Source organism: Euprymna scolopes, chromosome 5 (genome assembly GCF_053919585.1).
Source record: "Euprymna scolopes isolate OS-2025 chromosome 5, ASM5391958v1, whole genome shotgun sequence".
Taxonomy (NCBI): domain Eukaryota; kingdom Metazoa; phylum Mollusca; class Cephalopoda; order Sepiida; family Sepiolidae; genus Euprymna; species Euprymna scolopes.
This window is the reverse complement of record NC_136486.1, coordinates 34,199,066-34,216,696: the sequence shown is the minus strand read 5'-3', so window position 1 is coordinate 34,216,696 and position 17,631 is coordinate 34,199,066. Positions and strand designations below refer to the sequence as shown.

The 17,631-nt window shown below is 32.6% G+C and overlaps 1 protein-coding gene across 2 annotated transcripts in view; it reads right to left on the bottom strand.

Annotated features, from left to right (window-relative positions):
* Positions 1 to 457: 457 nt before the first annotated feature.
* The window catches only part of LOC145276764 (uncharacterized), a 118,804-nt gene continuing 101,630 nt past the window's right edge, over positions 458 to 17,631 (bottom strand). The window contains exons 9-12 of one of the 2 annotated variants that reach the window (XM_080128017.1): positions 16,938 to 17,067; positions 11,888 to 11,952; positions 6,170 to 6,340; positions 458 to 1,193 (exon numbers count right to left, since the gene is read on the bottom strand). In XM_080128017.1, coding sequence (XP_079984143.1) covers positions 828 to 1,193; positions 6,170 to 6,340; positions 11,888 to 11,952; positions 16,938 to 17,067 — 732 coding nt within the window. In that variant the 3' untranslated portion in view covers positions 458 to 827. The remainder of the gene's footprint in view (positions 1,194 to 6,169; positions 6,341 to 11,887; positions 11,953 to 16,937; positions 17,068 to 17,631) is intronic. The other variant, XM_080128018.1, reaches the window with a different exon arrangement.

The following is a 17,631-nucleotide window of genomic DNA, read 5'->3' as shown; positions in this document are numbered from 1 at the left end:
TAATATGCGGTAATATGAAAGTTAATATGCGGTAATATGAAAGTGAGTTTTTAGGCAAACGTAACACCAGAGGTATTTATATTGTTTAGCCATGGTTATTGTGTCTTTTACGGTTGGTTCGTTGTGCATTTTCTGATGTAGGCAGAAATATATGCACGTGCCCTGTCTATTTACCCTATCTTAACCCTTGTAGCCCTGCAGTCTGCACGACCGATATATCGACTTTACCAACATAGCTAAAAAAAACAAAAAAAAAAACGACACGGCTGATATTTCGGCCTTCTAATAATACTTTAATAAATATTTTTGCTAATCGCCTACAGTCTTTTTTTTTTCTTTTTTTTTCTTTTTTCTTTTTTTCCGAATTATTGCCTAATTGGGTCAGGGTCCACAAGGTTAATAACGATGGTTCCATATTCAATTTAGGTTTGACTTGTCAAGGTAGCAACAAATTCACTTTGTTAATAGTAAGATAGACTAGATTCTCAAGCCTTGTTAGAGCACCTAATATATAAGCAACGTATATTGTTTCACAAGCCTGCTCAAGATAGTGGACCAGAAACCGGAAGTCAAAAAAAAAAAAAAAAGGAAACAATTTTGACTATAACCTTAAAGTAACATTGGAAACGATACCCTCCCAAGTAAATGGTAAGAAAATTATTCGAATTTTATTTTTTCTTTCAACAAATGTGAACTTAAATTCCATAACAGATGGTAAATTAAAAAAAAAATAAATAAAGCAAAAAAATTTCAAAAGTGTGATTAGTTTGAAGCCCCTCCCCACCGTCCTAAAAAGAAAAGCATATTTATTTGGTTCACTTTAGGCTTCACAAAACGGTGTCTTCGATGATCAAAGCATCTTTTTCTGGTTTTAATTGGTCAATAGGCACCACTAGTCCTTCGATGCCATCCTTCGGCAACGATCCATAGCTGCTCGGGTAAGTGTTAAAAGTGTTCTTGTTATTCATCGCCTTGATCCCAGACAGGCTGTTAGGGTAGCTGATGTCGTGAAGATTTCCGACGCCTGGGTAATGGCTTCCAAGGGTGCCTTGCGATTTTTCCAGAATCTCGTCACTCATGATGGCCTCGTCTGAGTAAGGGCTCTCCGCAATCAGGGCTTCTCTCCTCGGGACAACTGTCACGTGGTACTGCAGAGTGGAAAATGAAAGTAAACGCACATCAAATAAACCCATCTGAAAGAGTATACAAAAAAAAGAGAGAAAGAGAAAGAGATAAAAATGAAATGATTTATGAAAATCCTTTTTTCTTTTTTTTTTTTTTTTTTTCATAAAATGAAAATATTTAAAAAACTTTTGTAAATTTTTTTTTTATTTAAAACAAAATTAAACAAAAGTTTAAAAAGAGGATTTTCAAGCATTTCATTTTTTTGGTAAAAATTGTGGAAAACGCTCTGTTTTACGGTTGTTTTAAAAATGGAACGGAAATTTAAATTTCGTTCCGTTTTAAGTCCAACCCACCATTCATATTCGACATGTCAACTTTTATAGGTTTTCGTGTATCCTGACAAGGTTAGGGGTGTCTATTCCGAAAGCTGTTCTTAACATGGGGAGGTTGGGGTATTTATTCGTTGTAAGCATACTCGAAAACCTACACATTTCCAATGTGAACGGTGAGTTGAATTTATGTAAAAAAAAAAAAAAAATACCAATAAAGGTATACCAAATTGATTTTTTTCAATAAAAAATTAAATTATTACGTTTTTGTTAATAAAATTTTATAAAAAAATATTTTTAAAAAATCTTATATATATATATATATATATATAAATATATATATATATATAAATATATATATATATAAATATATATATATATAAATATATATATATATATATATATATATAAATATATATATATATATAAATATATATATATATAAATATATATATAAATATATATATATATATATATAAGATTTTTTAAAAATAATTTAATATATATATAAAGTACGATTGTTGAATGCTATTCTTTCGATTACTTTCGTTTTTTTTGGGGGGGGGCGCATGCGCAAATAAAAACAAAGATTAAAACGGAACAAAATTTAAATTTTCGTTCCATTTTTATAACAACCGTAAAACAGAGCGTTCTCCACAAGTTTTACCCATTTTTTTAGAGACAAATTATTTATTTGATATATATTTTAATTTGTGTCGTTTTGAATTTGATATTCTTTAAAGGTTGAAATTAAACGTATACTGTGTCCGGAATGATCTATTTTTGCTATGTTATGACTCTAGTTACCTCTCCTAAGAGAACTCTCTAAATAATAAGGACAAAAGAAAACCATTTGAAAGTGTATACAAAAAGAGAGAAAGATAAAAAGAGATGAAAATGAAATGATTTGTGAAAATCCTTTTTTTTTCTTTAGAAAATAGTAAGAATATTCAAAACTTTTTGTATATTTTTTTTAAACTAAATTAAGCAAAAGTTTAAAAAAGGATTTTAAAACATTTCAATTTTTTTAAGAGGCAAATTATTGATGTTACGTTTCTGAATTTTTAAGATGAGGGCGCGTTATTCATGATATTTGAATTCATCAAACTACTGTCCTCATCTTGATTGTCATTTTCATAACGTTTCTGTCGGTGTAACTTCCGACCTTCTTCAGGTGTATCATGTCGAAAGTGGGAACGTTGGAGAATTTGGATGGAATTCGAACCCTTTATTTACTTCACGGGGGTAACGCCACAGGTTTGCAAGTGGTTAGAGTACTTGGAAAAATCAATTGTAAAAGTGATATTCCCCTGAAGGTTGAAGGTTCAAATCTCAGTGTGGGCGGCTGAAAAATACAATTTCGAATTATTTAGGACCTCTATCCTGTCATGGCTGACAGAACAAGAGCATGCTACCCCTGCGAAGTTAATAAAGGGTTCTATTTGAAATTCCGTCCAAATTCTCGAGTTCGACAGAAACATTTCCGAGTTCAAGATACACCTAAAGAAGGTCTGAGATTACATCTACCGAAACGTTGTGGGAATAACACTCAAGATGAGAATAATAGTCCGATGAATCCAAATAATACGAATAACACATTATTTATTTAATGAGAAGGATGCTATAGTTTGCTTGAAGCATTGTGCGTAGTGTAAAAGAAGTTGTGTTTGAAGGCTATGTCAATGCGGTTCGTAGGAAACACCGTGGACACAAGTTAGTATATAAAAGAATAATGACAATATTAGAAGGAATTTTCAATAATTTTCAATCATATTGCGTTTATTTACCAACATAATGTGTCCTACAAGATGGTAGGTGTTGATGTCCCTAATTTTCGAGAGTATTATCTCTTCTTCAAGGGAGAATATAAAAATATATGTATACAACTGTTCGGCAAGGCTTTCCTTTGTTTCTTTTTATTTATTTAAAAAAAATAATCATGTATATACATTAAAAATGCTACAATAATTCCCAACAATACTTAATATTCTTCACAACTCATATCCTAGAAATTGATTTGACAGCCAGTCTGCGACACTGACTTCTGCAAATAAATAAATAAAACAAAGGAAAGCCTCGCTGAACAGTTTTACATATTTCTTTTTATTTTCTTCTCCAAAGAAGAGATACTACTCTTGAAAATTAGGGATATCAACACCTACCATCTTATACGACACATTATTATGTTGGTAAATGAGCGTAATATAATTAAAAATTACTGATAAGTTCTTCTAATATTGTCATTATTATTTTATATACTATCTCCTGTCCATGGCGTTTCCTACGCACCGCATTGATATAGCCTTCAAGCTCAACTCTTATTTATTTGATATATTTAATTTATGTCGTTTTGAATTTGAGATTCTTTAAAGATTGGAATTGAACGTGTGCTGTATCCGAGATGCGGGTATTTTGTGGCAATGTACACATTAATTGGTCAGTTAACGTAAACTTTCATAGACAAACAAGAATCCGAAGCATGGTATATTTTTCACACAAGTTTACTAATCATCAATAAAGATAAAACGGAAACGCCCAAACGTATGTTGCTGTTCCCTCTAGGACCGCCATATCGACCGACTCTCAATACACGACAGCGGACACAGCTGGTTTTCAATACACGACACTAGAAAAAGCTGGTTCTCAATAAATTGCACTAGACAAAATTGGCACTCAATACACGGCATCAGACACAGTTGGCTCTCAATACATAACACAAGACACAGCTGGCTTTCAATACACGGCACCAGACAAAGCTCGCATTTAATACATGGCACCAAACAGAACTGGTTATCAATACACGGCACCACCCAAAATTGGCTCTCAATACACGGTATCAGATACAGGTCCATATTCCATACTGCATGATCAGATAGTACCCAAACGTAGACACGACAATTATCACATTACATTACGTCGTAAAACGTTCGGCTGCTTTCGTTCCCATGATAAAACACAATGACGGGAAATACAAACAGAAAACAAATCAATTTAAATACATTTTTTTTTTGAAATGTTTGAAAATCTCTTTTTTACAAATAAAATTCATAAGGAAAATGGAGTCTAGAAATAAACAGCATTTTATCATCTATTCCTTTTTGCTTTTTGGTTTGTTATGCGTAGTACAAAATTTGTTATGCGTAGTACACGCAAAAAACTATTGGTAATGTTTCCACAAAATTTGCTCGAAGTATAAAACTCAAAACAGAATAGCCCCCAATTATAGTAATCCCTACAACAGATCAGGCGATTGTGCGACTACAACCCTTTGCTGGAGTTAATGTGAATTTTCTAAAATAACTGATATAACAGTTAAAAACAGCAGGAAAATCTCCCTGTGAGATTAGTTTGAGGCTTTTGTATATTTCACATCCCACATTGAACTAATTGATAGATTTGACAATGTTTCAGATAGTCCTATGAATGAAGGGGAGATAACCATGAATCAGAAATGTCTAATGCATATTTCGATGGGTAATTTATTTCTAGGTGGGATTTTTTAAAAGAAAGTTATCGTTATGGTAAGAATTTTTTGGGAGCAAAGACAATGACGTGTTAGCAGCTGAAACATATTTGCTAATTGATTTTAACGTTTGCTTTCAGTCAGACTGCAAATGTTAGATAGGCCTGTTATAGAGATTGCTATTTCAAATTTGAATGATGGCCACAAGGCGACATTATTTTCTTATCAAAAACTAATGGAAACATTGACTGTTATTGATTGTTAAACGAAATAGGATTTCCTGAGAAAAATGTTAGAAAAAAATTTCCTAAGAAAAATGTTGGAGAAAAAAAAATGTGCTGAGAAAAATGTTGGAAAAAAAATGTCCTAAGAAAAATGTTGGAGAAAAAAAATGTCCTGAGGAAAATGTCGGAGAAAAAAAAATGTCCTTAGAAAAATGTTGGAGAAAAAACAATGTCCTGAGAAAAATGTTAGGAAAAAATTTCCTAAGAAAAATGTTGGAGAAAAAACAATGTCCTGAGAAAAATGTTGGAGAAAAAAAATGCCCTTAGAAAAATGTTGGAGAAAAATAAATGTCCTTAGAAAAATGTTGGAGAAAAATAAATGCCCTTAGAAAAATGTTGGAGAAAAAAAATGTCCTTAGAAAAATGTTGGAAAAAAAATGTTCTTAGAAAAATGATGGAGAAAAAAAAAATGTCCTTAGAAAAATGTTGGAGAAAAAACAATGTCCTGAGAAAAATGTTGGAGAAAAAACAATTTTCTGAGAAAAATGTTGGAGAAAAAACAATGTCATTAGAAAAATGTTGGAGAAAAAACAATGTCCTTAGAAAAATGTTGGAGAAAAAAAAATGTCCTTAGAAAAATGTTGGAGAAAGAAAATGTCCTTAGAAAAATGTTGGAGGAAAAAAAATGTCCTTAGAAAAATGTTGGAGAAAAAAAATGTCCTGAGAAAAATGTTGGAGAAAAAAATGTCCTTAGAAAAATGTTGGAGAAATACAATGTCCTGAGAAAAATGTTGGAGAAAAAAAATGCCTTTAGAAAAATGTTGGAAAAAAAATGTCCTTAGAAAAATGTTGGAGAAAAAAAAATTTCCTAAGGTAAAGGTAAGAGAAAAACAAATTCGTAAGAAAAATATTAGAGAAAAAATGTCTTTAAAAAAATGATAGAGAAAAAAAATCCTTAGAAAAATGTCGGAGAAAAAAATTTTCCTTAGAAAAATGTTATAGAAAAAAAAAAAGAACACAACACGAACCTGTTCTGCAAGGGCCCTATCCCAATGGCCAGAGTGTCGGCGACAGTACAGGTACATACAGCTCGACAACAAAATGATGAGACACAAGAAGCCGATGATGATGAGGATGATAAACAGGGCCAAATATTCTTGGAAGATGTCCTGTCTTTGTGGAAGTGGTTGAAGACCGAGCTGGAAGAATAAAAAGTTAAACTAACGTGAGTAACGACGTTGCACAAAATAAACAAAAAAAAAAAAAACGGAAAAAAACAACGATGACTATTTCTTTTTTTTTTTCTTTTTTTTTTTCGTTTTTACTAAATAATAATAGCAGAGATAAATACATAGAATTAAGAAATTAAAAATTCTATTTAACCATTAGAAAAAAAAAGGTAAATTTATACTTTCTGTCCACCTTGACAATCATCTTTAAAAAAATGACTCTTTAAGTTTTTCGAGTATGCTGAAAACGAATATCACATTTACATTTTATGCAAACAAGTATTTTTTGGGATGTTAAGAATTTTTCCAGTGCATTACTTAATAAATGCCAGTGGCTTTCGCCATTTTTATCATGGGGAGGAGGAAGTGTTTTGTAAAACGCAAGGGCATTAGTACTTTTCAGTTGGAGAAAATCATGACTACTAGTGGGATTAAATTAGATAATAATGGTCTTAATATCCAGAAAACTACTTGTATGCGCAAAATTTAAATGGGATATTCGTTTTCAGCATACATGAAAACCGTTAAAAGTCGTCATTTTAAAGTTTAACATTGAGGTGGAAATTAAAAAAAAAAAACACTATAAAAGATTGTATTTGTCTATCATTAATGGAGATTTGGTATCTGTCTGAAGTTGAATTCTATATTGTTCTATCTTTTACTGCTCACTCCAATTTACTATACTATTTCAGACTAATGTAGTATCTTTCAATGCTCAATTTAGAGAAGAACATTACGTAGTATCTGTTCTATTGTCAGAAAACCATCCTCTCAGGCATTACCTCCTTCTTTTGGTGGTTTATTATCATTTTCCGTTATCTCCAGTTAGACTAAATTGCGCACTGATATGAGCATTCTTATGACGGTTTTCTGAGTCTTACTACTTCCGTGACGACTCATGATAAATTGGAAGGCATAGTATCACTTTGATGTAGGGGGCTACTATCAGTAACATAAGTTGCAAGGATACAGTGTAGGGAGTTGAGCAGCAAGATGTGTGTTCACATTACACTTGAACTTCTGCATGTCAGTGCAGTTGGGGAAAGGGAAATCAAAAGTATAGCAATTCTAGGGAAAAAAAACCTAATATAGTAGAAGGCTTTGCTACATCTAGGGATCTCTATTGTGTATGGGGTGGGATTTTGCTGATTGTCGGAGGTATTTACGCCGAGGGAGTACAAGGGGTTGTAATTCATCGGAGCATCCACCATTAAAATACTTGCAAAAATAGCAACATTTCCTCGATGGGACAGAAGTTGAAGCTTAGATGACAGGTTAAGACTTATCAGGTTGGCGACTCTCTTTTGAACCCTGTCCGGGAATGAGAGACTAGTAGCAAATGCACCAGCCCAGATGTGATATCAATACTCCATACATGGGCGAATGGTATCCTTGTAGAGATACAGGATACTTTCGGGCATAAGTAACTTTCTAGCAGCTTTGGCAATGCTCTCGATGTATTTGTTCCAACTCATGTTCACTGTGAACGTGAAGACGAGGATTTTGAAAAAAGTACTTTTAGGTAATGTATCTTTATCCTTAGCTTATGTTATGTGTGTGTATGTGTATATATATATATATATATATATATATATATATATATATATATATATATATATGTGTGTGTGTGTGTATATATATATGAAAATAAAAAATAAAACATATATATATATATATATATATATATATATATATATATATATATATATATATATATATATATACGTTTTATTTTTTATTACTGTATCTTTCTGTTAAGTTACATTATTGTTTCGGCTACACGGCCGTTTTTTTGCCGTCTGTAGCGTCCTCAGACTTTTACAGAAATTTTTGAAAAAAGTACTTTTAGGTAATGTATCTTTATCCTTAGCTTTTGTTATGTGTGTGTATGTGTGTGCATGTGCGTGTATATATATATATATATATATATATATATATATATATATATATATACATATATATATATATACACGCACATGCACACACATATATATATATGTATATATATATATGTATATATATATGAAAATAAAAAATAAAACGTATATATATATATATATATATATATATATATATATATATATATATATATATATATACGTTTTATTTTTTATTACTGTATCTTTCTGTTAAGTTACATTATTGTTTCGGCTACACGGCCGTTTTTTGCCGTCTGTAGCGTCCTCAGACTTTTACTGAAATGTTCGCTATTTTGGGATGAAAGAGTGGAATAGTGAATGAGGTCAGGGGGGTTGCGAGAAGGGCGGAAGGGGAAGAGAGGAAAGGAACAAGGAGGTGCTAATATGCCTGAATCAATATGCGCATATGGGCCCGTATAATCGCCTCCCTGGGGGCGGGGGCGTCGATGTATGTATGTATCTGTGTATGTGCGCATCCATGCCTATGCACGCGCACCCAATCTTAGCACCCTAAAGAAAATTTGACGCAAGCGAGAACAACGCAGGTGTCTATGCGTGCAGGCGCACATACGCACATATATTTGCACGCCAGGGCGGGCCGATATGTGTACCTGTGACCGTTTCTTTTAAGTATATATGTGTGCACGTGCGCATGTGTGTACCCGTGGCCGCGACCGCTAGCTGACCCCCTCCAAACAATTAACAAAATAAAAACTAAAACTAAATAAACCGAATCATAGCCCCCCACCTCCAAACATAAGCGAACACCCCAACAGCTCAAGACATACTTACCAATAAATCACCTCACCAACGAGACGCTAAAAACTTTAACACTAAGACTCGAATTTTAAAGTAACCCCCTCCTCCCACCCCCACATATTTACCATTGCGTATATCAGGTAAACACTACATACCTTTGTTTTCATTAATTATATATAAAGCTGAATGTCTGTGGGTGTGTGCCTGGTCACGAATAGGCTCCTATATGGTTGACTATTAAAAAAAAACTGATTACATATAATGATAGAAGATGTATCGAGACACAGGAATGGGTATGTTTGATCTGGCAGAACGGTGGTTCATTAAAATTATGGGGTCTGCGTTCGCGCCTGGTCCACAAAGTATTGAAATAAAAAAAAATTTAAAAAAAACGTTTACAAGTGTTTTTGATATAGATGTACATAAGAATACTTTGATAAGTATGTTTTAACTTAAATAGGGATGGTATAATAAAATTGTGGAGTCTGCGTTAGCGCATGGCCTCCATAGAATGGAAATAGGCACACACTTTAATAAAGACTTTTCATATATATCTGCGTAAGTATACTTTGATAATTATGTTTCAGTTTGAAGAAATATGGTATAATAAAATTATGGGGTGTTCATTCGCGCCTGACCTCCATAGAATGGAAATACGTCACAAAGTTTAACAAGTTTTTTGTTTTTTATATATATATATAGATCCACAGAATATTGTGATAAGTGTTTCAGTGTGAACAGGTATGATATAATAAATTATGGGGTTTACCTATTTTATGTTTACTTTCATCATATTTTGCTTTGGTTTTTATACCCTAAATTCGAAGCTATCGCTTTACAACCCTTCCTTTTCATAATCTATCATACTTTCATAAATCAGAGTCCATTTTCTGTAGGCTGTTTTTGAACCCAGTCAACGACGGGTACTTTTTCTAGTATATATTTATATATGATGAGGCGGACAAAGAGAGAGATGGAAAGAGTAATATCAACCATAGAATCGTTAATAAAATTCACAATCCTTTCTGTAATCAAACCATATTTGGTACTGTTGTGGCAGCATTACTTTTGTTACCTACGAATGAACTGATTCATACCCAACAATTACCGGAAGACAAGGGATTAATATGAGAGTCGATATCTGGTGAACCAACCGAGGTTGTTCCTTAGCTAGACGGGGTTTGTTTTACTATACATATAGATTCGAAAAAGTTTTCAAAAAACAAATATATAACAAATAAATGTTATCAAAGGCAAGATATGTTATTTTTCTACTTAACTGGATAATTTTTTAGTGTTTTTATTTAATGTAACGTGTTTATTCGGCTCGAAAAACACAGTGTTTTCCGATATATTTGAAAAATGCAAATGGCGCCCGACTCTGTGTTGAATACGTAAGTTTGGGAACATGAATTAAAACTAAAAAAAAGTATACAAAATACTGTTAGAAACCCACTGAATATCTGTCAGCCTATGTTACGGTAACATATATTGAGTGGGCTTCTAACAGTATTTTGTATAGTTTTTTAGTTTTAACTCATTTTCCCAAACTTACGTATTCAACACAGAGTCGGCTGCCATTTGCATTTTTCAAATACATCGATAAACACTGTATGATTTTTAAGCCGTATAAACACTTTATATTAAATAAAAAAACTAAAAAATTATCCAGTTAGGAAAAAAAAGTAACTTATCTTGCCTTTGGTAACATTTATTTGTTATATATTTGTGTTTTGAAAACTTTTTCGAATATAATAAAACAAACCCGCTAGACGAACAACTCACAATTTTGTATGTTCGTGTTGATACATTTTGTTATTCTATTCCCGTGTTCTGTTTTTTTTTGTAACCTTTTAAACAGGGTTATAACTGTTGACAACAGGAAATTCCTGTGGACTTATCTCCCCCTGAACAGAGGGGTTATCTCCCCTGATTGTTGTACAAAGAGAAGACGTGGGGCGGCTATTTGCTTTCTGTTTGGATCTCAGCAACGAGCTGGAAGGACACATTTTCTCTCATTACAGGTACAAATAAACTTCATGCCTGACTTGTCTAGCAAGTTTCAGTTATGAATAATCCACAGTCTTTATTTTATCAGCGTCTAATGATATGCGGGACACTTTGGGGCTCGATTCATCAGTAGGAAGTGTGATTCAGAACAGGCTTTAAACTCATCATACTTGAATCACCACTCCAGAATTTTATCTAAAATTATCTCAAAGATAAGAAGAGGTACATCGACACGATGGTGCAAGAAATAACATAAAATAATTATCAGATTGAATAAAAAATGAATTTGACGTCAGAAACAACAAACGTGATCAATTGTCAAAAAGATAAGTTAAATGTTAAGTATTTTAAAGGTTATTTTCAGCAAGAAAGATACACAGGTGCAATCAAGTCGTATAAACAACGAGTCAATTCATTGAAACGACATTTGCCAAATAAAACAGTCTGGGGTGTGACTACAGCGACAATTCCATCCCAAGGGGGCATTTGAGGTTGTCACAAATGGTTATATAATAACAACATGGAATAGATATTGAGGTTGGTTGGCGAATTTAACTTGAGAAGAATCAACCTGGCGAATTCCTGTGCAGGTACCTCCGTCCTAACAGCCAACTATTCATAACCGTCCTCGATAATAAAAATATATTGTTATACTTTCATATAATTGGGTATTTATTTTCTCCCCCACCCAGCAAATTAGGCAATTGAACCTTCAAGAGAATATACCGTTTACAATTGATTTTTCAAAGTACTCTAACCACTGCGCCACCAGTCCTTCATCTCTCACACTAATTCTATATGCTACGTATTCATATTTTGGTTTACTTACCGCTTCTTCTACTTTGTGCCTCATTTCCATATTTTCCTCCACTTTCGTACCTGGGATTATATTTCCTATGCAAGAAGAAAAGAAATAACACAATATTAAAATATAGTTTATAGGGTGAAATCTGCACGAAAGGCCAATATCAAAACTTTTCTGCAAGTTCGTCCAATCAAAACTAAAGCAAAAAAATAGATCTATTAAACGAATAACGGGATAAAATACATCCTAAGATGAAGCGTTGTTGGGAAGAAGCTGCTCGAAGCATCCATTCCTGACATGGGGAAAAAATCTAGTCGGTGACGTGGTTTTAATCCCCCTTGCTACCTTTTTTTTTCACAGAGGAGACGTTGCTAGTTTTTCAGTACTTTATTTTCATTTTAATGACACTCTTTATCTGTGCCTAAACCTAAACGTAGATTCCATGAACAAAGCTTCTTTCTTAGAACTGCACGCCTATGGAATTGTCTTCCGTTTGCCCGCTTTCCTGCTGACTACAATATAGTTGTCTTCAAGTCTAATGTAAACAAGTTTTTGATAAGCCGTTCCACCCAAGTTAACAAATTTACCGAATTTCCATTACTAATATTTCTATAATGTATAATCAATTTCTACTGTACACTCTTTAACCCTTATCCTCGAGTGACCTCCTGGCCTTGATAAGTGGTGATGCCAATGTAAAAAAATGTTCGACTAAACTTCAATTTATGCCCCCCTGTAAACCATTTAACATAAACACTCGTCTAGCTACAACCGCTATCAACAATTTTCATTTATTCTCTATCTGTGCCGGCCATGAAACACAATACCGTAGAGCTGCTTCCCAGTTGAATATAATGTAATCGTTTTCAAGTCCAATGTAAACAAGTTTTTATAGAGCCATCCTCTTAAATAATCAAATTATGCCCAATTTCCACCATTACTTATCATCACGGTTTGTCTCACTGGTCACCTGACATTCATTAAACTTCTATCATTAAGTGGCCTTTAAGCCTTCATAAGTATAGACCTCTAGTGAAAAATGATGTGCTAGGAACCGATTGCCGTGTTCCAAACTGGCTGGTGCAAATACAAACGAAAAATAAAATAAAACTCACTCTTAAAACTTATTTTTATTGACATGTAGGAGCTGAATGTTCGTACATCAAAAGTTTATTGTATGCAATACAAGACAATACTCCTTTTTATTCATGTCAGCACTTGCAACTGCTTTTATATCATAGGAAAAAAACAGGGGAAACTATCTTGAGCAGAGTGATTGAAGAGTGCAGATGGGATTTGTGAGATTTTTCTTATATCAGCAATAAAAATTAAGTTTTAAACATTTGAAAATTAAAAAAAATCAGTAAACAAAATCATTTTTGGAATTGGGCTCAAATTTTTCTGATAAGGATACCTAAAATTTTCTGATATCGATAACTCAAATTTTTCTGATATCGATAACTCAAATTTTTCTGATATCCATACCTCAAATTTTTCTGATATCGATAACTCAAATTTTTCTGATATCGATAACTCAAATTTTTCTGATATCGATAACTCAAATTTTTTCTGATATCGATACCTCAAATTTTTCTGATATCGATACCCCAAATTTTTCTGATATCTATAACTCAAATTTTTCTGATATCTATAACTCAAAATTTTCTGATATCTATAACTCAAATTTTTCTGATATCGATACCTCAAATTTTTCTGATATCTATAACTCAAATTTTTCTGATATCTATAACTCAAATTTTTCTGATATCGATAACTCAAATTTTCTGATATCCATACCTCAAATTTTTCTTATTTTGATACCTAAAATTTTTCTGATATCGATAACTCAAATTTTTCTGATATCGATAACTCAAATTTTTCTGATATCGATACCTCAAATTTTTCTGATATCGATAACTCAAATTTTTCTGATATCGATAACTCAAATTTTTCTGATATCGATACCTCAAATTTTTCTGATATCGATAACTCAAATTTTTCTGATATCGATACCTAAAATTTTTCTGATATCGATACTTCAAAAACTTCCGATTTTCCTGATTCCCACTTCCAATTAATCATCAGTTGTTATACAGCATTATCTAAACCTAAACGTTGATTCCATGAACAAAGCTTCTTTCTTAGAACTGCACGCATGTGGAACTTTCTTCCGTTTACCTGCTTTCCAACTGACTCAAATATGAACGTCTTCAAGTCAAATGTGAACAAATTCTTGATCAGCTATCCCCTTAAGTGATCCAATTTACCAAATTTCCAATAATAACGATTAGTACGACATTTTTCCTTTGACTACTGTACACTCATTAACCCTTATGCTCGAGTTGCTTTCGGGCCTTGATCAGTGGTAACTCCTTTGTGAAAATAAAAAAATGATTGCTGAGAATGACGTTTGCAGGATCTCATACACCAATATGACCTTTTCAAGATTGCCATGATGGATGGAATTAAAGACTGAAGAAATCGACAAATACAAGCACAGCTTTGAGGTTCTTAGCTTTTGTATACGGTATAATCGTGTTGACACACCGATTCTCGTTAGATCACCAAAGTTAAGCAACAGTGAGCCTGGTCAGTACCAGATGAGTGACCATTTGAAAATACTATGTAGGAGGACGTAGACACATCCTTGCAAAAACTGCAAAAACCTAACATAGTCATCTCCCCTGACTGGGATATACGTGCAAATGAGGGCTACTTGTGATCTTAATATTCCCATGAAACTTCCTCCTCTGGGGGGAGCCGGTTCAAATCGTGTAGGGTGGATGCTGTTGGCATTATATGGCATATATTCTTAGCTTCTACACCTTCAATTATATATATATATATATATATATATATATATATATATATATTATAAGGGAGTTATCACTTTAAGGCCTGAAGGCCACTCGAGGATAAGGGTTAATGAGTGTAAGGTGGTCAGTGAAACAACAGCTAAGTGATCGTTAATGGAGGAAGTTGGGTAGAATTTTTTTATTTAAAGGGGCGTCTCAACAAGAACTCGTTTACATTGTACTTGAAGACGACCATGTTGTAGTCAGTTGGAAAGCAGGCCAGCGGAACAGAGTTCCAGAGACGGGCAGTTCTAGGAAACAAGCTGTATTCATGAATTTAGATTTAGGCACAGATAGAGTGTGGAAAATTGTTGATAGCTAGGCGAGTGCTTGGTATGGTGGATAGTTAGAACTTAGTCAGCTGTTGATCTGTTTTGTTTGAAACCGTGTCTGTTATGTGGAGAATTCTGTCTAGCTCAGGGTGAATGCAATTCAAGAAGAGCAGGGTGTAGATTTTGGAGGCTATTACGATGAATATTATCTTTTGTTAGTTTGGTTAAGAGATCTACCTGCTTTCGAAAGGAGAATACACAATCTTCTCTCAAGAGCTTGATTTTAATATTGATAAACTTTATTGCAAAACGTGAGTGTAACAATCACACAAATGAATCTATTCTCCTGTATTTTACATGTAGCGTCTCAAACTTTGCTAACGACGTAGGTATTAAGAACGTACTGCGCTTGCTCAGCTTTCCATTTCCGTTCAAATCAGTTGGAGTTTCGGTCGAGATCTCAACATACATTTCCTCTCACCTCTCGTCATGGTGACGTGGGGAAGACAAAAGGCATGAAAAACAATTTTTAAAAAATTTTAAAACACTGTAAAAAACAAACAAACAAGCGAGAGAGTAATTGGTTTCGTTCGGATCAACGGACGTCTTCAGAAAACGTGAAGATTTTGAAATTTATTGTTTTAATGCCTGCCTTCCTATTTGAACACATCTCGAAAATTTTGCACTTAAAGAATGCAATAATCCTCCTCACTGTAATATCAACACCGACCCCAGCTAAGTTCTGCTTATTATTTATCTGTATTATTCGTTTTCCTTTTTCTCCCTTTTTGCTTTTTTGCACGTGCTGCATATTTTCAAATAGTCATATACGTTCTAAAATATCCTTGCCGCATCTCTTTTCCTGTTTTATTTTTCTTAATAGATTGCAAAATTTTCACTTTTTTCTGATAATGTTTGTTGATCCAAACGGAACCGGCCCATAATTTATTTTTTCTAATTTTATTGTGTTTACTTGTTGTTTTGTTCATTTTTTTTTTATTTTCTGCATATACTACCCCCTCTTCAAAAAACAAAAAAAAACACCATTTTTTGTACATGTGCAAAAAATTTATTTCTTGCTTCTTTTTAAATTGAAATATTAATTAATTGTTGATTTCGGATTTAAAATGCCTCTCCATAGAAGCGTTCTTCAGTTTTGTTGGGGGTTTTTATTCCCTTTTTTTATCTGAAGTAAAAAGTCCATCCTCGTAAAAACAAATATTTTTTTTTACATCTCAGCGTATTTTAAAACAGTTTGTCTGTTTATTCTATATTTTTCATTTATTCCAAGATGCTTCTACTAACCAACACATTTTTAACTACACACACACACACACACACACACACACACACACACACACACACACACACACACACACACACGCGTGTATATGTTTGTGTTGTATATATATAAAAAATGAAAACCAAATTATTTATATATTCATCAACGTTTTCATCTTTATTTCCAAGATTTTCTCAAACTGATTGATTTGAAGCAAAACATAAGTAAAACATTTGGTACGTTTGTGAAGTTTTAAAATATTGTACTTGTATATTTTTTCCTCAAATCAATCATTATTAGTGATATCGAAAAAGTTTTGAAATAAAGACGAAACGTTGTTGAATATACGCGCATAAATAATTTTGGTTTTGTCTTTTTCATTTTCCATCATGTTAGAATACTATTTCCTTAAACTTGTGTGTCCATAAAGTCGGCTAGATTTCCGAAGTTAGACCTAGATAGCAATATATCTAATGAAAGTGACTGACAGACCAACGCATATATTATTTTAAACGTGATCAATCGATAAATCCAGATAGTAAATTAATTTTTCTTAAATAAATCGATAAGTAAAAAATTTCCTCTTCGATTGAGCAAATCAATCTAAATCAAAAGAAAAGATATAAAAAATAAATTAATTAATAAAAGAGTATAAATGTAATTACCGTTAGTGTCATACGCCCAAAATAATATTTTTATTGCGTCGCCAATCGGACAAAGTTCTTTGATCGTGATGTTATGAATGTTTCGGTTAGCCTTCTGCATAGCTGACGTGAAATTGGCCCGGAAGCTATTCTGCAATGAAACAAAGAAAAATAAAATAAGATACCAACTATATATATATATATATATATATATATATATATATATATATATATATATATATATATATATATATATATAGTAATTTATAAAATATATATGGCGATTAAGCTACACTGAATATGGTAGCTTGTCTTATTATTTTCCATTCGACTACCGGCGAATGTCCGCTTTCTTTGAGTTCCCAGTATTTATTCGCTAGTGTTGTTTTTATACGGTGTTTTTTTATTTTTTAATGTACTTTTGTGGTCATAGTATCGAGTTTTGAAATCTAAGGAAGTCATGCCTACGTAATATTTCTTGTTATTCGGGTTTTATTTCGCAAATATTGTTGCTTGATAAACTACGCTTTTTGTTAGACATTTATTTTAAACTGGGCAAAGTTTGCGGTGTCTACAGTTGCATTTATCTTATTCGTTATTATTATTTTTATTTATGGTATGGTTGTTCTTGTCCGGAGTTGGTTTGTTATTATTATTATTATTATTATTATTATTATTATTATTATTATTGTTATTATTATTATTGTTATTATTA